The sequence below is a fragment of the Scophthalmus maximus genome, chromosome 12 (assembly GCF_022379125.1).
Source record: "Scophthalmus maximus strain ysfricsl-2021 chromosome 12, ASM2237912v1, whole genome shotgun sequence".
Lineage (NCBI taxonomy): Eukaryota > Metazoa > Chordata > Actinopteri > Pleuronectiformes > Scophthalmidae > Scophthalmus > Scophthalmus maximus.
In genome coordinates this window covers 4,668,063-4,691,351 of record NC_061526.1, presented here as the reverse complement: position 1 = coordinate 4,691,351, position 23,289 = coordinate 4,668,063, and the positions used below count along the sequence as shown (strand labels likewise).

General features: G+C 45.2%; 3 protein-coding genes across 8 annotated transcripts; 1 reads left to right on the top strand and 2 right to left on the bottom strand.

Moving 5' to 3' along the window:
* Positions 1–615: 615 nt before the first annotated feature.
* LOC118290953 (transmembrane protein 272) lies at positions 616–6,767 on the bottom strand. Its single transcript, XM_035618742.2, has 5 exons — positions 6,530–6,767; positions 3,580–3,662; positions 3,418–3,468; positions 3,046–3,252; positions 616–1,814 (listed from the first exon to the last, which is right to left on the bottom strand). Exons 2-5 carry the CDS (start codon positions 3,635–3,637, stop codon positions 1,606–1,608), a joined length of 525 nt encoding a protein of 174 aa, XP_035474635.1. The 5' UTR covers positions 3,638–3,662; positions 6,530–6,767; the 3' UTR covers positions 616–1,605.
* Positions 6,768–8,052: 1,285 nt separating this feature from the next.
* LOC118320522 (calpain-5-like) lies at positions 8,053–20,809 on the bottom strand. Of its 6 annotated transcripts, none has more exons than XM_047335997.1 (15): positions 19,646–20,801; positions 17,701–18,030; positions 16,666–16,748; positions 15,290–15,460; positions 13,006–13,137; positions 12,705–12,916; positions 11,822–12,014; positions 11,538–11,725; positions 11,072–11,149; positions 10,519–10,954; positions 10,299–10,421; positions 10,014–10,234; positions 9,385–9,503; positions 8,739–8,875; positions 8,053–8,496 (listed from the first exon to the last, which is right to left on the bottom strand). In XM_047335997.1, exons 4-15 carry the CDS (start codon positions 15,452–15,454, stop codon positions 8,320–8,322), a joined length of 2,181 nt encoding a protein of 726 aa, XP_047191953.1. In that variant the 5' UTR covers positions 15,455–15,460; positions 16,666–16,748; positions 17,701–18,030; positions 19,646–20,801; the 3' UTR covers positions 8,053–8,319. The 6 variants fall into 6 exon arrangements, with proteins under 6 accessions (XP_047191953.1, XP_047191954.1, XP_047191952.1 ...); XM_047335998.1 differs by having other exon boundaries at positions 15,290–15,455; XM_047335996.1 differs by lacking the exon at positions 16,666–16,748.
* Positions 19,753–22,963, top strand: cnpy4 (canopy FGF signaling regulator 4). The gene is made up of 6 exons (XM_035651416.2): positions 19,753–19,935; positions 20,029–20,155; positions 20,824–20,920; positions 21,058–21,180; positions 21,381–21,498; positions 22,378–22,963. The coding sequence occupies exons 1-6, from the start codon at positions 19,851–19,853 to the stop codon at positions 22,512–22,514; spliced, it is 687 nt and encodes a 228-aa protein (XP_035507309.2). The 5' UTR covers positions 19,753–19,850; the 3' UTR covers positions 22,515–22,963.
* Positions 22,964–23,289: the final 326 nt, after the last annotated feature.

Here is a 23,289-nt window from a genome sequence, read left to right as displayed (position 1 = left end):
CACACAAGGGAGGAAGGGATGACGGTGGACAGGTGGAACCCATCAGGGCTGGGGGCAGGCGATCACAGGAGCGGGGGGGGGGGGGGGGGAAACGAGACAAGGACAGGGATGGAAAGGAAGTGAGAGACATGAACAAGGTGAGGCACTTCACAATAAAACAGGAAGCAACAGATGAGGTCCACACTGAAGGAAATACGAGTCCAAGCCGAGAGTTCCAACCAGCTGTGTGCTGTATCGCGTGTGTTAGAAAGACGGCAAAATTGGGGCCATAAAGATGGACGCACCTAGTGGGCAAACAATGCTCCGAAAGGATGTGACATTTTAACTATGATTGACGCGTTCTAAGGGCCAAAGTGGGGTAAGAAGATGTTCCGCACACCATCACCAATCTGGACTGGATGTTGGCACAGGGCGGGTCGGTTCCACGGACTCATGCCAAAGTCTGACCCGACTCATCGGCGAGGCCTCAGCAGGTCAAAGTCTAAAGAACCACTGGTCTGCATGGGAACCCGGGGGCCCAATCCCTCCATCGTCCGTTGGTGGTCACCCGATGGTGATGGTGGGAATGTTCGAGTTGAGTTCTTCAAAGTGCATCAGATTGACATGAGACAAATGTCGACGTCCTGTACGTTTTATTGTGTCGTTGTCTTTTTAATGATCACTGCACAGAAACAACTGGAGACGCAGATGAAACCAGGGCTGACCCTTGAGATACCCCCGGGTCATTTCGCTCCTATTTGGGCCACAGCCTCAGCGAAGCTCTGGCTTTCAACACCAACACATTTCCCGTTTCCCACTTCATTCATTTTCCACCAATCGACGGACACAACACAACATCTTTTTGATTGCCAAGCCCAAGATTCTTGATCAATTTAAACATCAAAAATGTCCCCCCTGGAAACAAAAGACTTCACTAGGTGAGGCCTGTCACGATAATTAACTCATCGACTTATCGTACGATACACGAGCATGATCATTTTTATTGACACAAATCGCGACTCGCAACGACGTTCATCACGATAATAACAATTTCTCGGACAATATGTCACACAAACAAAAAGCCCGTCTAAGGAACGAGGAAGATGAGTGCGACGCGTTAAATCAGAGTCTAATTTGATCACGTTCTACCGAAGACAAATCATTAACATACATGAGCAATGAAATAAAAATTATAGCAATATTAATTGTAACAAATAATGAAACAAAAATGGTAACAATATTAATTGTAACGAAAAATGAACACAGACAGAACAGACATTTTCTCATTTCATCCTACTGTACAAAAGCTCGAGCCTAATTTTCCGCCTTATACATCTCATATTGAAAAGAGGCAACAAACACAATACATGTGCAGCGGTAGAAAAGGGCTCAGCAATTAGGACATATTATTTATAATCAGCTTCAAAATCTGTACCGTCTCAGAGTGACGCGTGCATCTACCAGACCCGCCTCAAAAAAGAAGGATGTGCTCGTCCAACTACATTCCAAGACAAGACAGGTTGTTAAAAGGAATAGTCTTGTTGGACAGGATCTGCTTTATTATGTATAATTATTATAAGGGTCCCGCCACCGTCTCCGGGCTTTTTTGTATGAGGGCGCACGACTCTAGACGCCGTCGTCCGGGTCGGCTCGGCCGCACAGGAAGAAGCAGAAGAGAACGCAGCAGCCGCAGAACAGCGCCAGGCCGAGGAGGATGTAGGCCAGGGTGGTGATCCAGAAGGCGAACAGGTAGAGCGTCCTGTTGCAATACGGGCCCGCGTCTGTCGCGGTCTGGTTGTAGTTGGGCTCGTAAATGGAGTAGATCCACACGTTGCCTGGAGAAAAAGGAACCAAATAAGAGACATATATGGGCTTTTTTTTTTTACTGTCATCCACCGTTTATGCAGGTACAGATTTGCTTTAGGAGTGAATGTACTGGGCTGCACGGTGGCGTAGTGGTCAGCACTTTCGCCTCACAGCGAGAAGGTTCTGGGTTCGAGTCCCGGTTCGAACCAACCAGGGCCTTTCTGTGTGGAGTTTGCATGTTCTCCCCGTGTATGCGTGGGTTCTCTCCGGGTTCTCCGGCTTAGGTTAATGGGAGACTCTAAAATTGACCGTGAATGTGAGAGTCTCTGTATAAGCCCTGTGATAGGCTGGCGACCTGTCCAGGGTGAACCCCCCCCCCCCCCCCCCGCGACCCTTGAATGGATAAAGCGGTAGACGATGGATGGATGGATGGATGGTGAATGAAGTGAAGATTTGAAGGCATTTGCACACGTGGAATTTTGTCTGGTGCATTTTCTGTTTGGTCTTTCACTGAAATGTCCACCGTCTGTTTAATCCCTGTCTTCCACTGACCGAATGATTTTATTTTATTTTTTCAAAAAAGGCATGAACTTTGAACATTTCTCCCTTTCGCTCCCACGGGAGGTGGAACTTCCCTTATTCATGTCACATTAGACGGAAGTAACGGCCAAAGTAAGGCATATATTATGTTCACGATATAATGATAGTGGCTCATTTTAGACGGTGAGCTCACTGAACCTGAAATTTAAAAAAAAATGAACATTTTGTTTTTGTTTTTCCAATATGCAGGGCGATGAATCCAAACTGAATTATCTCAAACTGGGGAGTTTGTGTGCAGCTTTTACTGTAAAATAAGGTGTATTATTGGAACTTCAGGTTAAGCATAAGGCTGACATCTAGTGGCTCACGCGTGCTACTACAGCGCGCGGATTCTCCACCTGGTGCAGCTTAGCGGTGGCGTGAGCGATTCTGATCCAATACAAAGATTTTTTGTCGAATTCTGCCACTATCTCCACGCGGTCCACTAGCTGTCCGTTCCGGCTCTCGAACGCGGCACTGGCTCTGGATTTGGGAAACAAAAAGAAAGCCGTTGCACCTGGAACAGTCACACCACCGCCCCGGCCCGTCGGCGCCAGGGGCGTTCGCGCTCAAGACAGCGGGGGCGCCGTAGAGTCCGCCTCGGCGATGCGCGTGCACGAAGTTCAAATATCCACAACCCCCGTCTGTCGGCTCATTCGCCCGCCCGCTACGCGAACTCACCCGCGATGAACCAGCAGAAGAGGAAGAAGGCCGTCAACGAGTTCCAGGCCATGCAGACGCAACTGAGCCGGTTGGAGGTGCCATCTTTGGGCTCCTGAGCGCAGGGCAGGCAGGAGAGCACGGCCAACAGCATGCCGAAGACCCCCGACACTATCAGGTAGATGGGGATGAGGCGCTGCACTGGACAGTCGTGGAGGTAAACTGACCCTGTTGGACACGGGGGGGCAAAGACAAAGAGGCGCGTCGGGCAAACGGTTACACAACGGGGTCGGGTCCCCGGGAAAATGCGGGCGATTCGAAAGTCGCGGCATCCCGCCGGAATCGCCGCCACGGAGAGTTCACCCGAACGCCACAAATAAATCTCTCACTCACCGATCGCAATCTGAACGACAGGAATGATGACGGCGAAGAACTTTGAACTTCCTGAAAGGAGAAAAAAAAATCGATTGAATTGGCACTTCCCCCGACCCCCCCTCCCCCCGAGAAACCTATAACCTCACAATTCAACTGGGACACAAGTGTGCCTGAGCTCACCCAGCACCGGGGCCTGGGGTTGGGGAGGGCGGGGGATGCCCTGGATGAAGTTGGACATCGTGTCAGCGGTCGGCGGCTCGGACCTGCGCAGGAAGACAAACAAGCAGAGGGCGACGCCGTTAGAGCTCGGACTCCGCAGCAGACGGGGACGGCCTTTTTTTTTTCGGGCCCAGCGATCTTTCACTAACTCGTTCTTGGAAAACAAATCACATTACAAGCTACATTTTTCATGAGGAAGTAGGCTGTTCAGTATAGAACCTGGACCACTTCACGGTCGGCCGATAAAATTAGGCCAATGTGAGCCGTTCGGCGACACGCCGGTGTTTCTGTTTGCCATTTTTATTTCTCGCGAGTAAACTGCGCAGAAAAGAATTTGCATTTGTGTTTACGCGTTCCGTTTAAAAATTACACATTTTCTGAATTCAAGTTCGATATATTATCGACTGCCCATCTAACCGCCAACTATTTTGATGATCGATTAATCGGTTTCGGGTTTTTAATGAGAAACAAAAAAGGTCAAAATTCTCTGACTTCAGCTTCTCGAACGTGAATATGTCCTGGTTTCTTCGCTCCTCTACGACAGTAAACTAAATGTCTTTGGCGTGTGGACGAAACAAAAACACATCATCTTTTGGGGGTTTTTTTTGGGGGGGAAACACAATCGACACTTTTCACCATTTCACTGGACCAAGCGTCTCATCGGTTAAATAAAAAATAGTCGACAGATTGATCGATCATGAATGCCATCGTCAGTTTGCTGCCTTAGAAAACATCAAGCCTCGATTACATTTCCTCGCCAGAAGGGTTTCGATAACGACACCTCAGGAGTCACGGCCAATCTTCTTGGTTTTTTATCAGCCGATATATCGGTATCGGAAATGTTTTACTCCCTAATATCGGTTATCGCCATCAGCGCGCCCCCCCCCCCCCCCCCCCCCCCCCCCCCCCCCCCCCCCGCCCCAAAAACACCCACATCAGTCAGACTCTACAAAGACGGACTGATGACACACACACGTGACTATTTAAATGGAAGTGAAAATTAATCTGGTTCTCATGCGGTTCATTTTTTTTAATGGATGACAGGAAACCTAAGCTGTACAGGGACTTTTAACCAACTCAGTGACACACACACACACACACACACACACACACACACACAGTCACACGCCACAGTCGTTTCACATTCTTTGAACTGCTGACAAGAGGTTTGACTGCATTCCCACATTGGGCCAGACGTCACGACCGACATCATGACAGGAGCAGCAGCAGCAGCAGGGACAAGAGGCAACCTGCTGAATGAAGACTCCAACACTTGGGAAGGAAAATTAGAGAAAGTGTGTGAAGATACAAAAACAACAGAGACTAGTTTTGTCTATCATTTTAAAATGCCTCACCACATAGTCAACACCCTATATTGCCCCAATAAGCCTGTGAAAAGCCTCCAGCTAATCCAAACCGCCGCAGCACGAGTCCTGACAGGAACTAGAAAAAGAGATCATATTTCATATTTCTTTTTCTGGCTTCCTGTAAAATTCAGAATAGAATTCAAAATACTGCTCCTAACCTACAAAGCCCTTAATAATCAAGCTCCATCATATCTTACAGAGCTCATAGTTTCATATCATCCCAATAGATCACTTCGCTCTGTAAATGCAGGACTACTTGTGGTTCCCAGAGTCTGTAAGAGTAGAATGGGAGGCAGAGCCTTCAGCCACCAGGCTCCTCTCCTCTGGAACCAGCTCCCAGTTTGTGTCGGGGAGGCAGATACCCTGTCTACATTTAAAGTTAAACTTAAAACCTTCCTCTTTGATAAAGCTTATAGTTAGAGCTGCTCAGGTGTTTAATAAACCATTTCTTTATTATGCTGCTATAGGCCTAGACTGCTGGGGGAACTTATATCATGAGCATCTTTCTCCCTCTCCCGTTCTCTCCTTCTCCCTCTCTCTCTCTCTCCCTCTCTCTTTATCTCTCTCTCTCTCTGCCCCCATGTATCTACATTACATGTCACTAACTCTGTTTTCTCTCTCTCCTAGTAGATCTGACCCCAGAGCTGAAGGATCCAAACCCGTCATTATTATTATTATTATTACTATTATTATTATTATTATTAATAGCATCATTGTATTTATAAGTGTCAGTTTTCACTAATTATAAGTATCAGTCTGGTAGAAATGAAAGCAACTGTTATACTACCCCCCCATCCCCCGATATGTTTACAGTACATGTCACTAACCCTGTTTGTGTTTTCTATCTCTCCTAGTGTATCTCTGACCCCAGAGCTGCAGGACCCAAACCCGTCATTATTATTGTTATTAGTAATATTAATATTAATATCATCACTAATAATAACAACAACATAATTGTATTTTTTAATTATAAGTATCAGTCTGGTAGAGATTAAAGCGGGGGTTGTACAACTGTCCTCTCTCTCTCTCTTCTATCCTACTGTCTCTCCTCTCACCCTCTTTCTGCCCACTTCTCCTCTCTTCCTCATTTCTCTCCTCACCCCAACCAGTCGAGACAGAAGCTCCGCCCACAACTGAGTCTGGTTCTGTCAGAGATTTCTTCCTGTTAATAGGGAGTTTTTTCTCTAATATTGACCTCACTATGTAAAGTGCCTTGAGACAATGTATGTTGTGATATGGTGCTATACAAATAAAATTGAATTTAAATTGAATATGAATATAACACCATACAAAAATACAATATATGTGTATATATGTGTGTGTATATATGTATATATATATATACATATAGATATATAGATATATATCTATATATCTATATATATATATATATATATATATATATATATATATATATATATACAGTAAACATGAATGAATATTAGTTGTTTTAGTGTATGGCTAATTAACAATAAAACACACTTTAATGTGTCCAACCAGTGTTGGTAAAAGATGAAGCACGTGGTGAACGAAGCCTGTCAAACCTGAGGAGTTGGCGTCAGACCGGCGGCTTCGCGTCGCACTCGAGCCTCCGCGTCCCCCGGGGAAAACGTCGCCGACGAAAGGAGTCCACTCGCGCCGCCCGACCGGAAGAACCGCGCGCAGCTCCGAGTTCACAGTCACCGATCTCAGAGACTCCTCAGCTGGATTGCGCCGACAGCTCACCTCCGCCCGTCGCCCCGACTGCGCTCCGACGGCCGCGCCCCGCAGCACGTCGGGCGGCTCCGGCGTGTCGGGAGCGCGCATGGCACAAGACGGAGGAGGAGGAGCGTTCGCGCGCTCAGCCGTGCGTAAAGGTAAGCTCCGGCCACCTGAGAGCTCAGGATGGAAATGTGTTCAATCATCTGTCGAGATAGAAAACAAAAAACAAAAACAAAGCTCCAAATGACAGTCTGGTCTGTTGTCCGCACGCGCCAAAGGTCACACGGGTCAGGGGGTCAGGACCCTCTTGAGAGGCTGTTAGACGATTTGAGTTTAATTTCTTGTTTTATTATCAATTATTTCTCAATGTCATATTATATGTTGTTGTTTTTTTATTACTTCTGTCGAAGCTTTGCTTGTTTCGTGGGATATACGGGACGTTTGGCCCTTTGGCATCACCTACAGAACCCTTCAAATGAAGCTTCCTGGGATGGACGTACAGTGCAAGCAGGAACACTTCCGCACTCTTTAAATGTCTTTCTATATTGGGACGTGATTTTGACATCTATTTCGTTCAGATGCAAAGTTTAAAAAAATAATAAGGCTTTGATTGTGCCGGGGCCCCCCGACATTTAAAAATCTAGAGATGCCCCTGATTGCCAGGGGGCCAAAAAACTTGGAAAAAAAACTTGGAAATGGAGAAAAAAAAGGATTCAAATTTTGGCCGTAAAGGCTATAAAAGTGGAGGACAAAATTCAGACCGATTTATCGCAGCAAAATGTAAAAAAGAACCTCTGGGTTTTTAAACACACTCGTGGCGAGTGAAACCTCGACTTAGAGCAACAGAAAGCAAAGCGTGTTTCATGTTTCTAACTCAGGTACAGTAATGTCGGCCTCCTGCCATACTAACAGGTACACGTACACGTTAACAGACTGCTGGCGGACTGAGCCTCCTGCTAAACAAATTCTGTCAAACGAGATAGGATGTAGCCGCTGAGCGAGTCATTGCTGGTTATCTAAAGTTTGCATAGTTTGTAATGAAACAGGCGTGGACTTAGCTCTGTCCACAATAAAGCTAGATAGTAGAGCTGCAAGTATAGTATTTCCTTGGAAATATTTTGTAAAAGAGATTTTATCAGTAATTTCTTAGTCCCCTTTGTTCTTTGTTCCAATTTAGTGAGGGTGATTTTAAGGTGAAACATTTCTGACCCTATGCTGGTTTACTACCAATAAAGAAATATCAGGGAAAAAATACAAATTTAAACCTTGATAATGCAATGAATTATACATTAGACCGGCTTCTGGTCGTCTGACGTCAACAGACAAGTGAGTAAACAAACACATACAGGAATGCGGTAAACAAAGTGATGAGATTTTAGTGATCATCAATATAAGAAAAACACGCACAATTGTTTATTATTTAATCAAAATGCAAATGTGATTTTGTACATTTTAAGTCAAACTTGTTATCAACAACAGAAATAAATATGACAGCAACAACAGCAAGAAAAAAGAGTAAAGAGTATTATTAATAAATAGTATGACAACACGCAACAAAGCTCGTTTTGGCAGCGGGAGAGGACAGTGGTGGCCATGGCTCGATGTAGTTACCGGGGGCAACCGGACGATGCTGTCACAAGTCTGCGAGGTCGACGCTGGAGGACGTCTCGACGTGGACGCAGCCTTGGCGTCCTGAGCCAGACTGGCCGCCCTGTAGATCGATCACGTGGCTCCTCGTCCTGTCAGACTCCGCCGTCTGGAGTCGGGCCACGCCGAGCACCGAGTCCCACAGCAGACCTCTGCCCCATAGCTGCACGCACACACACACACACACACACACACACACACACACACACACACACACACACACACACACACACACACACACACACACACACACACACACACACACACACACACACACACACACACACACACACACACACACACACACACACACACACACACACACACACACACAGGTCAGGACTGACAGGGTGTGCTTATTGTCTGTGTGTGTGTGTGTGTGTGAGGGAGGGAATGCGGATGAACCTCGATGGAGATGTGTGTGTTGGGGTATCTCCTGTAGAAGATGGTCCGGAGGTTGAATTCGGGGTTTCCCTCCGCCGCGAACACCCGCGTCCGGATGCTGTCGTTCTCACAGCGCACCACGGCGTAAACATCCGGAGCTGCGAGCGTGAAAACAACATGCGATGGTGTGAGGAAGAAAACGAGAGAACAAGTCGCTCTGCACAAACATGCGCCGGACCTTCTTAAACTTATTAAGAAGTGAACAAAAATGCAAAAAGAGATATTCAGCTCTTGTTTTTTGGATGATTAAATGTACATTATCTCGTTACAGACAAGAAACAAGTGTATTTTTCTTGTCTTTTATTACCCTGTTCTGATCTTTACATCTGTGATGATAACTGGCATATTTGCACTTATCTTTTATTGCAGTGGAACTAGATCTTGCACTGGCTTTTGTATATCTGTCTTTTATTGATAATCTTGTTATTGCAACGGTGTTCATCCTTACAATAACTCAGCCTGGCATTGGTATTTTTTTTTTTGTATATTGTGTCTGTGTCATTATGTTTTTTGTCAGTTTTGTTGGTCTATGGTGGCAAACCTGTTTCCCCCCTCTGGGGATCAATAAATCTATCCTATCGATGCAGGAGACGTTGTGCTGAGCGACCTGTCTCTTTGAGAGGGCTGAGTCCTGACGCCCTGCGCAGATGGACCGTGGTCACCGCTGTGGGGTGAGGTAGGAAACACTGGAACACGGAGGGAGACGGCAAATCCTCCCTCAGTTCCCTGCATGACAAAAAAAAAATGAAGAGGAACAAAGGAAGTTGAAAATCTGAGAGCAAGCAAACTGTTCTGTTGCAGCAAAAGCAATGTGTTCATATAAATACTCATATAATCACTTCAAAGTTGAACTCATGGCCTTGGCCTTGAGTGTCTGTATTTTGGGTCTTTTTAACCATTTAAAAAAATAATATCTGGTACAATGTACAAATATTGTAAGAATATTTAGGTATACATAGAAAAAATACAATTACAATGTCTTGTATCTATGCAAATTGATACGACATCACATTGAATCGAATTTGCATCAACTTTCTTTCGCAGTTTACATTTGTTGCTCCGCAGATGAAGAATAAAATCCTCTAAAACCACAGGAGGCCATTTGCATTTCTCACGGTAGCAACGTTTGACGCGTGTGTGGACTAGATACAAGTGCAGTTTAAGTGAAAACTAACAATGAACCCCCCACTAAAATTCCAAAGTTATATACATACTACATGTCTACATCTCACACACCGGAGTCTGACGTGGGAATGGGAGAAGAGTCGAAGCAGGAAGCGCCCGGTCGCGCCGGGCAGGAAGGTGGTGGGCAGCACGACGTAGCGGCCCGTAGCCAGAGTCGCCCTCAGCGTCACGCTGCGGGAGTCCATGTAGACGGAGCTGGCCGCCTGCTCCACCACACACTGCACCCGGCTGCAGCGGTTCACCTCCACCTGGCGGGCGGCAGTAGGGGAATGCTTTATGGCATTTTTTGCAGGATTTTTCAAATTCCATTCCATCCCCCCACCCACCCACCCTCACCTTCAACACCTCAAAGCCGATCGGCAGGTTTTCTCCTCCTCCGTCTTTCCGCCGTATCCTCCTGTCCTCCTGCTGCAGACAGATCAGCACCTCCTCTTCTTTGGCTCTGACCTCAAACATAAACTGTCAGGAAGAAGAAAAAAAAAAAAAAAATAAGACATGTTCGTCATTCTCATGCTTTGTGCACTCACGCGCTCAAAGACCTCCTCAACAACTTTACCTGTGGATTGTGAAGGAAAGTCTCTCTATGGTTGATGCACCCTCCACATCGACTCCTCTTATCCGCCTGTGCCTCCCACCCTCCACCCCCCTCTCCGCCGTCGTCTTCCTCCGTTGCTTTTTTCACAGCCTTAGTCCGCTCGCACCTTCTTCCTTTCCTCCCACCCTCCTGCTGACTCTCACCGAGCCGGGCCTCCTTCCGGTTCCCTCGCCGCTCGGCCCCCCCGGGCTCGACGTTGTTCTTACCGAGGGTCAGTGCGTAGTCGCCGCGGAGGACGGCGGCGGGCGGAAGTGATCCAGGGGTGGTGGGAGCCGGAGCCCACTCCCCGTAGCGGCGCACCTCCCTCCAGTGGGAGCTCGGCCACAGCAGGGCTCGCTCCACCAGCCGGCACACCACCACATCCGTGAAGTAGCGACAGAAGTCCTCGAAGTCCATCCTGTGAGTGAGAAGAAGCCGGCGCACGTTGAATTGGGATTTTGCATCAGAAATAAGCATGTTCGATGATTCATGACCTATTTTAAAGCGTCTAAATAATAAAAAAAAAGAAATGTACCAGAACTCCCCCACGTCTCGAACTACGAGGCCCACCTTCTCCCTCTCCGCACGACTCATCTGTTGCCACTGCTGTGACCTGCAGGGGGCGTGCAATGAAAGTCAAAGGCAATAGAACCAAAAAAATGCAAAGCTGTCAAGATACAACACAATGGAAATTGCATATGAAAAAATACAAGCTGTGTTTCGACTTCTGGAAAAAGCCTTTATAGGTCCATTTTGGCCATTTCCAGAGTTTCTCAGAGTTCCATGATGAAAATGGCAGCTGTCCCCCAGTAAAACATTTCCAGAGCTGCTGTAAAATGTCAGAAACGGTCCCAAAAAGTTGCAGCGGCGTTGTAAACTCTTACAAAACAGTCTGACACTGTTAAAAACCAGCGGGGACTTAATTCCCGAAGCTCCTGCAAAGCATATAATGTACCCAGCAGTCTGACATGTGGCAGATGAAGTCAGTAAATGCCCCTCACCGCTGACTCCAGGCGCCTGTCCAGTCGGTGGTCCCCCATGGGTTCCTCATGCGCACCATGAAGAGCCGCGACATCCCGCCGGCCTTCAGCAACCCCTCCCTCACCTTCCTCACGCCCGTGATCCCGTACGCGTGTCCTCGCACCAGGCCGCAGTCCAACGCCGACTCCACTGTCTCGCCCTCTGCAGGCTGGGGAAATGCGACGTACTTGTACTTTTTTCCAGCCTGTTATCCACTTTCTAATGGGTTGAAAAACACCCATATCCCCAGGATGAACGGCCCTACCCGTATGGAGCAGGTGATGAGGGCCTTGCGCTCGTGGGCCCTGGCTAACGTCTGGAAGAACGTCCTCCTGTGGTCGCTGTGCAGGCTGAGGGCCTCGCGATCCGGACTGAGGGGCTCCGAAACTCCCCCAGTGAAGTCGATCAGGGCCTCGGCAGTGTTTCCTCCCTCCAGGGCCTCGTAGCAGCCGTTGAGCCTACAGGCGGCAGCCAAGAGAGGGAAGCACGGACTCACTGAGTTTTTTTTCCTTCATGAAGTTGTCTTCATGTTCATGTCTTTTTTTTCTCACTGTGGGAACTGTTGGGTTTCTCTATAATGTCGCACAGTCTCAACCTTGAGTGCCTTGAGATAATGTAAACAAAAATTGAAATTGAACATGGTGATTGTGGGTGTTTGTTCAGTGGCAGCATTGTATTCATGCCACAACGCTCTCACCACACCAGAACGATCATATTGTATGATAATGGGGCATAAAAACACCAGATAAGTTCAATGGTTGTTGAGGAAGTTGTTAAGGAAAAATAAAAGTGGGTTAAGATTCAATACTCCGACCTCCACACCCTTGTCTTTTATTGTCTGATAAATGTCATCCAACATGGACATAATTCCTCGGGAGAGTTGGCTTTATCACCAGCTACTGTATGCGTTTGTAGCTGCATAATGACTCACGGTACCCGATTACACTTAAAGCTGGCTGGCTTGTGAATTAGGAGGTGAGGGTTCAGAAAGGTCCTTCAGCTTGAAGCTGAGGGGCAGAAAGGGGTGAGGGAGAAGAAACCTCCGCTGGACAAGGGGAGAGGCCCGTGGGGCTCTGGAGTCCGTAAATGGGACTAGAAAGAGGAATGGAGGACATCCCGGGGCAATAGTATTTTCCATTGCCACTCACTTGGCGTAGGCCTTCTCCAGCAGGGCGCTCCAAAACTCCCGAGGTGTGGCCGAGCGGCAGAAGAGCAGCACCCCGTCCCCGCTGACCGGCAGACGGTCGTCCACCACGACGTCCGTCCAACGGCCGAGGCGCCAGAACCGGAAATGGAAGATGCCCGCGTATAGGTCGGGCCGTTTCGGGTTCCACTCCTGCTGCGCGTGGTCAGGGATGACCTGGGGGGATGGAGGACGTGAAGCCACGGGGGAAAGGGAAAAGAAGGAAGGAAGGAAGGAAAGGAGGCGGGAACGCAAATGCTCTATACCTTCTTCCACAGAGACGGCTCGGACGCCAAACAGGAAATGGCCGCCACCATCCAGCAGTTGCCCAGACTGCCCTGGTGCAGGTCACGAGTGCTGATGCCATCGACAAACAGCCGAGGGTCCTTACATATTTCCTGGATTTGGGATCAGAAGTAGAGACAACAGTACGTTCACTGGCTACGGTCGCAAACTTTGTCTATCTGTTGTTTGGTGCTGGGCAGGTGGAGCGTAGTCAATCTGTGGAGCTGGGGGGGGGGGGGGGGGGGGGGGGGTTCGTTACCACACGCAACTCCGATCGCGTTACACTCTCAGGTCCACCATTGATATGAAATATAGATTATATAGCAGTTTTTAAATGCTCTCGCAGTGATGTGGAATAAGCTGTGTGATTAACGAGTGTAGCAGTTAGCAGCGTCGCAGTGTTTTATGAGGCCCGAGAGCTGCTTCAGTGTCAGAGCACTGCTGAGGAGACAGATCCTGTCCGTGTGGACCTGTTGATCTCAGTTTGAACAGGGTCGGGTAACCGCAGAACTGCTGCCTGCCGGACACACACACACACACACACACACACACACACACACACACACACACACACACACACACACACACACACACACACACACACACACACACACACACACACACACACACACACACACACACACACACACACACACACACACACAGAGAGAGCTACACACTCAAGTGGTCATAACCTCTTTAAATGTAACTCTAATCCATCTCTAAGTTGATATCAAGTTCACAGAAAGTACAGATGAGCAGATGGGGCCACCTAGGTTGTGAGGTGGACGGTTATGACAGCATATGGGAAGTTAGAGAGAGTTTTATGTTGTTGTTGTGTGTGTGTGTGTGTGTGTCATCCAACTCCCCCGTTGATAAACGCTGATAAATACCTGAGTGGTTCTTTGGGAACACAGTACCATTAACCCTCTCTCTGCCACTCTGAATCAGCAAATGAATCGCCGTCATTGCCGAGTGAACGGAATAATGATCTCAGACATTTTTTTAATTTGAAGACAAAATAGGATGATTCAAATCCTCAATATAGAAAAAGGGGCCATAGAAAGTATTAAAAGGTTCATTTACAGAGGTCTTGAATACATCTGAATATTGTTTCCTATTGCTGTAGAAGGTATCAATACTTGTAACTTATTAAGTACATTTTAGTAAATATTAAATTAGTTAGCCCATCAACTTTCTCCTATATTGTGTGTGTCCAGTTCATTTTAATTGATTGATTTACCTGGAACTATTGTTAAATACAACTGGGAAGAACTGATATCAAATTTTTGATGTAAATGTCAATAAACGTTTGGTACATAATTAATCGTTGTAGGCCACATAGTCCCTTTTGGTTTTTCCAAAGAGTATTAGATTTCATTTAATTTGGAATAGAAAGTTCACAAGAAGTCTTGGTGAATGCTGAAGAAATCCTGCAACTTTAGCCAAAAGTTTTCTAACATTTATTTTGGTTGCAGGTTTTGGAAAAAGGGGGGGGAAAACTTGGACAATAAAAAAGACTGTTGACAAAATACATTCGAAGAAAACCATTGTCACATCTTGTAGCCATAATAAATAATTATTTTGAATCCGTTATTACTCTTTTTTCTGCATTTCTAGAAAAATAATGATAATATTTTGTTTAAACGTTTAGCTGGTTCCGTTACACTGCAGTGCTACATATTAGTCTGCACTGGACAATAAATAATTTGACCTTGACTTATACCTCTTAGTCCACGGTGTTAATTCTAGTGCATTACACCACCGTTAAAGGCCACTTGCCTCATGTGGCCACAATAAACACTTATACTACCCTTATACCAATAAACACTTATACACACACACACACACACACACACACACACACAAACACACAAACACACAAACACACAAACACACACACACACACACACACAATATACTGGCCCGCACCACTTGCTCCTGCAGTGATAAGGTTTCACTCCCTGACGCCGTTCCTATAATAGAAGGCGCTTTAATTAACCCAATCAGATTGGAAAAGTAACATGCTGAGGGAGACACCAGATTTAGATGTGTAAAATAACTCTAGAATAAATAAGTGATGCAGTAAATCAATAAAGTGATGCAGCAAAAGTGTGTCTAGAATTTGTAACCTGACGCATTTCCTGTCAAAAGATTGACAATATTTATTAACCAAGGCCTAAGAGTCATGTCCTCCATCCCCCATCCTCCTGTATGTCCAGGAGCTTCTCCTCCCCACCACCACCACCACCACCTCACACTCACCCTCGGCCTCTTCCAGGTCAGTCCCAGCGGAGGCTCCCTTTTGTAAAACAGGGACTGGGCAGTGGCGGGGAACAGGGGGTCTTTAAATAGCGCGCCCCGCCGCAGGCAGTCCCGCCACAGCTTGTGAAAGCTCTGACCCTGGAAGTCGCTCACTCGTTCAGGCATTCTAGTCTGACAGGAGTAGAGAAATGGGACAGATAATAATAAATAAGTACTGTACAAGGGTCAAATGTGAGAACGTGGGGCTACGAAGCCTCAACTGATATAAAAATATAATCACTTTTATTGCTCAAATAATGAATATAACAATCAATTCCAGTCATTTTAAATGAATATGAAATTCTGTTCCAGCTATGCAAATAGAGGAATCGATCAAGATCCATCCATCCATTATAAAAATGAAATACTGACTATTTTTGTTTACAAAGTTCATCTGGGTTGTGTTGTTTCTAGCAGCAGAGGAAGCAGGAGGTCCTGCAGGGTTAGTGAGTGTGAGTGTGTGTGTGTGTGTGTGTGTGTGTGTGTGTCTGTGTGCGTGTGTGTGTGTTACGGAGTGGGGATAGGGTGAGGACAGCAGTAAGGTTTAGTCATCAGTGATATGAACTGCTGGGGACCCTAAGTCAGCGTGTGTGTGTGTGCGTGTGTGCGTGCGTGTGCATGTGTGTGTGTGTGTGTGTGTGTGTGCGCAGGGTCAACGCGGGGCCTCGCTGTTCAGAGGACAAACGCAGATGAAACCCTGCCTGAAGATACCACACAGGTCAGTGTCACTTATCAGTGAGGTTTTTACTTGTATCAGATTCATACAGAGAAGCACAAGCAGCAGGAAAACATGTTCAGAGTAAACGTATGATTTCCTATAGATTATTAATCAATGCATCACAAATGAATAATATGCAGTATCACAGCATCATGATGTGTGGAGAAAGAAGAAGAAGAGAAAGAAGAAGTAACATCACAATGTAGAAATAAGTATAAAAAGTGCTAAATGAGTGGCCCATTTAAGAATTATGTGTATAATTATTATTAATTCGTTGATGTGAACATTACTTTAATGTTGCAGCTGGTATAAGTGATCTAATTGTGTAAAAGCATACGAATAAATATGTTTTGTATCATTAATCTGAATTGGCAAAGTTATTAGAATCCTCAAATAAACGATGTAGAAATATTCAAGTATTTCAGAATACTAGTAGTACATGTACTTAATCATTTTCCACCACTGAACAGGTTTGAATTAATGCAGATATATACGTTCACCCCATGTGGCTCAGTATTAACACAAGATAAAATCATCTTTCATTTTAGTCAAATATTAATTAATAACAAATCTCTTTTTATTCATGTATTTTTCTTTCTTTTCTAACATTTAGTCTTACCTAACAACGCCGATGTGTGTTTGTGTTTGTGTTTGGCTGACATGGGCGCAGATCTCGTTACAGCCACAAACATGGAGTGTTTCCTGGAGTTGACATAAATAATATATCGTCAACAGCCATTCATATTTGTATAAAAATATACATATATTCATGAATCACTGTACACGTTTACCTATTTTACAGAGCCACACATCCGCAAATGCAGCACCATAAATTTTCTGAATAGAGGCAAAGCAATATAATGTGCGCCAGGCACCATGTAACTGTGGCCTGTTGACAGGAATACAAGTTGTTTTTCCAAAATGAAGTATTTAACTTCATATTTTTCAGAAGTTGTAAGGGACAAGTCCGACCCGTCCCTCACAGGATCTGCAGCCTTGTCCCACAGCGAGGATATAGTCTTCCCATGCAACACCATATGCAGCAGATTCAAACCAGGGCACTGTAATTCCGCCCTCGGATGCGTCTGTTTTGGTCTTTCTGACGTAATTAAATACATTTTAAAAAACAGCACAGCAATACCTGATTGAAACAGACTTTAAATCATGACAGCCAGCTTCACAGTCTTAGAAGCTTTTTTTTTTATTATTATTGATTTGTATTCAACTGCAAGTTAAATAAGACAACTAGAATTTGACCATGAAAAATGTTGTTTCTTTAACAAATCTGACCAAAGCCAGATTTTTTGTTAAATTAACTTTGTTTGTTTGTTTAATGATAATCAATTATATCAAACTAAGCTTCACTAAAACTATTGGCTTTATAATAACCTAATAAAAGTTTTACTCCAGTGTTTGCCAACATTACTAACCAAAAAACCATTAGACGGCATCAGAAAACACTAGACACTAGATAGAGAGGTTGTCTAGAGTGAGAGTGTGTGTGTGTTTGTGTGTGTGCGTGCGTGCGTGCGTGCGTGCGTGCGCGCCCCATGAGTTAATAAAATATCATAAATCATAAATGAATGGATTAGATCATGATAGATCTCTGGTTATGCAGTCGTATAACCTCTCAGGTGCAGGTTAAGTGTTTTACCTTAAATTCAGACGAGCAGTTTTTCCACTTGCTTTTTTCCTGAGATGAGACTATTCCACGATCCCAGGCAGTAGATCCAGGTTCATGTCCTCCTTGGGGTCAACGAAGAAATCCTTCAGGGAAATCAACCATAACACAACAATAACAACCACACATGCTCTGTCGTGAGGAGTGCAGGCAGCATGTGTCCGCTCCGTCCCCTCGTCGTCCTTTGACTCCGAGTCAGCTGTTAAAAGCCGGGAAACATTTTCTCCTTCTTCTTCTTTCCTCTGAATCTGTCGGGAGTGTTTGATTCATTTCCACCGGGTAACCATTTAACGTCCGCTGGACCTAAATATGAGAAGGGAAAAAAATGAGAAAGCATGAATTAAAAAAGTGCACTAATGATAATAATAATAATAATTTTCTGGCAGCTCTGTGATGCTGCAGGACAAAAGTACAGCTTGATGTGAGTGCCGCAAGTTCCCTGACACCAGCTCTTATGACTGTGTATCATGTCCGTGTATGCACGCGCGCATGTGTGTGTGTTTCCATGTGCATACAGCCATGACAGGACAGGGTGACAGCAGCCGAGCACCTGTGTAACTTAATTCGCTCTCTGCACAGACAATAGACAGACAGTCACCACGCCGAGTGACCTAACACACATCTGAAGCCGTGGAAACCCAAACACACACACACACACACACACACACACACACACACACACACACACACACACACACACACACACACACACACACACACACACACACACACACACACACACACACACACACACACACACACACACACACACACCGGTAAAACCCAACACTTGCTGCAGCTACTCTTGAGTTTCAGACACGGTATCCTCTGACACCTGTGTGCAAACTGCTGCGCTACTGGTGAACTTCAACTAATGTGTTTTCCAGGAGTGTGTGTGTGCACATATTGCTCAGTGCTGCTTCTTGCTCTTCTGGTTGGTGACTGTGTCCAGTCTCCCCTTCCTCCTCCTCCTCCTCCTCTCCTCGCCCCTCATGTTAACATGGCCTCTATGACTCCCCCCCCTCTTTTATCCTCTCAGACTCTTCTCCTCTTCCCTCCTCTCCTTTCTTCACTCCACACAGAGACTCCTGGAGTATCTGTTGCCGCCGACTTTGTTGCCCCCGACACCCGAGAAACCAACGGGGCAAGCCCCGTCTATTTTAACTGCTTCACTGCCAAATACCAGGCTAATTATTCCCCATTCCTCGATACTGCAGGTTATGTGATCCACTTGAAGCCAATGTGCGGCTGATGAACTCAAGAGCCTGTCTGATTACTGCAATTGATAAGATCAAAAATTGAGGAATTTAAAAAGTAATGATGTTTTTGGTCTTTTTGCTCATCAGTTTTGTTTCCTTCTATTTCTTTATCCCATCCCATGTAACAAAAAATATATATGGGAATACTTTTAAATATTTGTCAAAATTTGGAAAACAGTGGCCATTTTCACATATGTCAAATATATCATAGGGTTCAAAGTCTTAAAACATGTTTTTTGTACAATAAATGCTGATGTATGAGGAATGAATATATTGTTCTTCCAGGGTTTGAGGTGAAAGTGTATCTCAAATTGCATGGAATTAGTATTATATATATTTTTATATGTATTCTATAATATATAAGTTAATGTAAAAAAGAAAGATGACCATTTTGCACACCTTTCTTTTTTGCTTTGGCAAAATACATCAGCTTTTGATGCAAACATTTTTACTTTTACTTGGTAAGAGAAAATTCATTTTAGTGTGGATGGTAAAAAAAAATGAAACAAAACGCAAACTGATTATAGTTTTAATTGGCAGGCTATTTGTTTATACCCATGTTAAGTCATGTGTGGTTCAGGATTTAAAAAAAATCTACTTTATCGTCGTTAGTTAAAAGCTGAAATATGTGAGAATTAATGAATAAAAAGTAAACGTACCTTCGCTTGTTGGTTGGTTTGAAGACTCGTGAGTTCGAGTTTTCTTCCATCGACAGCCTCCCCCTGGAATCCAAACATCGGGGCTCGATTACGCATGCGCACTTGCAGGCCGCCGTCACAGAACGCCGATGTGGCTGCAGCAGCGGCGTCAAACCTCCGGTTCGCCTGTGGGATTTTAATAATTAAAAAAAAACAACCCGTCGCAATGAATGTTTTAATCCTGGCTCTGTTGTGCGTCCGCGGCTTCGTCGCGGCGGGCGAGGACGAGAGGCTGCCGAACAAGTGCGAAGGTAGGACGGGCGACGAAGTGGCGCTAGCTTTAGCCGCCATGGGGGCATTTGTTTACAAACGGAGGTGTGTGTGTGTTTCTGTCGTCTGTCAAGTGTGTAAGTTCCTGACGGTGGAGCTGCAGGACGCGCTGGCGAAAACCGGCCGCTCCAAGGAGGTGCTGGAGGTCGGGGAAGTGCTGGACACGGGCAAGAGGAGGAGGAAGATCAAATACAACACCTCGTGAGTTCACTCGACGAGATGGATCGCACGGGAGCCGCTGCTCTGTTGAGCGGTCCCAGCTACGGGAGCGCGTCAGGGCCAAGCTTAAGAAAACAACGATATAGTGGAAGACGTGTTGATGTGTCCCAGCTACGGGAGCGCGTCAGGGCCAAGCTTGAGAAAACAACGATATAGTGGAAGACGTGTTGATGTGTCCCAGCTACGGGAGCGCGTCAGGGCCAAGCTTAAGAAAACAATGATATAGTGGAAGACGTGTTTTTGCCTTTTGCATTTTCGGGAATAAAGGTCCAATCAAATCCTGCTTGAGGAGCTGACATTCTCAAATCTTCGAAGTGTTAAAGTGAAACCATCCACATTTATGCATTGGTCCAATCACCAGCCACCTCCTCCGAGCTTGTATGGTTTTTTTCTCCGCCAATCTCCTCAAAGTCCCATCACTGATTACCTCACTATGGTAAAAGGAAAAAAAGAATGTCCTTGTTACAAACTATGTCACCAGTTAATCTGCATAAGGTAACATTTGTAATTTGATACACTCTTCTTCTTCCTCCTTATTTCCTCATGCCTGGCCCTTAACACTCTAACACATCCAGCGCCATTAATGATATTGATTAAATTCAAAAAGTTTGAGTCCCTGCAGCTCTGCCTAAATGTGATTTGCCTTTCAGGGAAACTCGTCTGACTGAGGCGGTGGACGACATATGCGAGCGCATCCTGCAGTACAGCGTTCACGCGGAGAGGCCCGGCAGCCTCCGGTACGCCAAGGTGAAGTTAATTTGGAGGTTTTGATGGTTCTGTGTTTAGCTCAAAGGTGACATTTTTTTCTCCGCCAGAGCAAACGTTGTGTCTCTGATGTGAGAAATAACATACATTAATGGAAAGAATTTTTTGTGTGGCGTCAGGGCGCCAGTCAGACCATGACGACGCTGAAGAACCTGGTCCAGAAAGGAGTGAAAGTGGAGCTGGGTCTGCCGTTTGAACTGTGGGACGAGCCGTCGGTGGAGGTGTCGGACATGAAAAAACAGGTAGGGTTGTGAATGTCCTGTTGTCGGGATTGGGCCGAGGACGAGGAGTGAGAAATAGAAAAGTGAGTGAATAACAGGAAAAACTTATTTCAACATTCCATTCAAAAGTCAAAAGGCACATTGGATCAGGGCATTATATTATATTAATATCGTAATGAACGACCTGATCCGAGTGAATGTGCCGGTGTTGTGTTGCACAGTGTGAGACCATGCTGGAGGTGTATGAGGAGGTGGTGGAGGACTGGTACTTCCATCATCAGGACCAGAGGCTGGAGAACTTCCTCTGTGAGACACACGTTCTCAAGGCGTCGGAGCAAGGTAGGAGACGTCGAGAAAGACTCATGAACGTGCTCGATAAAGTCTCATCCAACACTTAAGCTACAAAGACATATCCATTACAAACACAAGTAATTCAGATTCTAATGTCGGAGGAGACGTACAAACCATTATGTCCCTTATTGGTCATGGTAGGAGTGTTCCTTAACTCAAGATGCATTACCAATATTATTATAACCTTTATGTTTAGAGCCGGTTTCTTAAAGAGCACTGTCGCAAATACAGGTGGTTCCTGTTACGACCCCCTAAAAGAAATCAATAATTATAATCATATATAAAAAATTCAAGTTAAAGCTGCAAATAAAAGCCCAGGAGAAATAAAACAACTATAAACAGCTGCAACAAAAGAAGGAAAGACCAACCCACAGGGGGCCGTGGTATCGGAGGTCTTTCCTCTCACCGAAGACAAATTTAAAACTCAACCTAACAGAAATTCAGCTGTGAAAAAAGGACGACCGGACAACATCAGAAAAGAAAAGGAAAAAGGAAAAACAAAAACAGAACCTTAGATTGTGAGCTCATGCTGAACAGAGACTGCCTGCCTCCTCTTTAATAACTTCCTCTCCGTCATCAGCTAAACATAGTTCCCCTGAGCAGAACAAATGGAAGAGCACATAAAAAACGAAACAAAAAGTCAAAACTCTCTTGTTTCATTCTCTAACACGACAAAGGAAAAGCTCTGAAATCTGGAAAGTGCATTGTCGAGACGTTAGGGGAACACGTTTGTCATGTTTTTTGCATAAACTTTTTGAACTCTAAACATCAAAATTCCACCCAGCCTTCTCCTCTCACTGTAGAACAGCTATGTTGCCAAAACCTCCTCCTCCTCATATTGTTTTTTGTTCTCTCACCCTCTCTCAGAATGTCTTAACGAAGTGTGGAAAGGAGACATGGGGAAAAGAGGCGGGGCCGAGGAGGCGGCGGCGGCAGGCGACGAAGAGGAGGGAGCGGACAGCAGCATGAAGGAAGAGGAGGGAACGACACACAAGGAGCTTTGAGGACAAGGGTTTTTTTTAAAAAGGGGAAAAACAACACAAAACCTCAGCTTAAGAAGAAATTATGCGTAGAGACAATGTTGTCAGTTTGGGCAGATCTTCGACATTGATTCTGGCGCCAAATCTTGCTACAGTTTACATGGACAGTTAAAACAGTGTGATGTGATGTTTAATACAAGTTAACTCTAGTATTCTCCTGTTATTTTTATATAAATGTCGTCTGCCTTTTATAAACTTTTGCACCTTTTGAAAACACTTGTCGATTCGGATTAAGGTTTGAAGCCCTAAACATGAATATCTGAGACTCCTGCAGTGTGATTCAAACTGTTACATCTCTCCTCATGCCAACAGTATATGGTACATTTATCTCTTTTTTTATATAGAAAACCATTTATGAATGCAATATGTACAGTTTTTCATGTTAAATAAAATGCTTTCTTTTTTAAAAATAATAATGTGCACGTGTGTAGTTTGTTAAAGAAAAGAGATGACAACAAACAATTGTGTCTGTTACAGTGACTGCAGATTGAAGGGGTTTTTTTCCTCGTTCCTCAGGTTACAGATTTTCTGATACCTGACGAGTTTAAGACCACATTCCCTCTTGTTTCCTCTTGTCTCACATTTCCTCTGCATCCAATCTGATCACGGTTTGGAGGCTACGAGAAGCAAACTCCCAGGACGAAGGGAACAAACCCAACACTGTTGGAATAAAAAAACAGCAGAGCTTTGTGGTGAAATGTCACAAGGACTCTTGCTGAGGTTTTTGATGAAAGCTCAT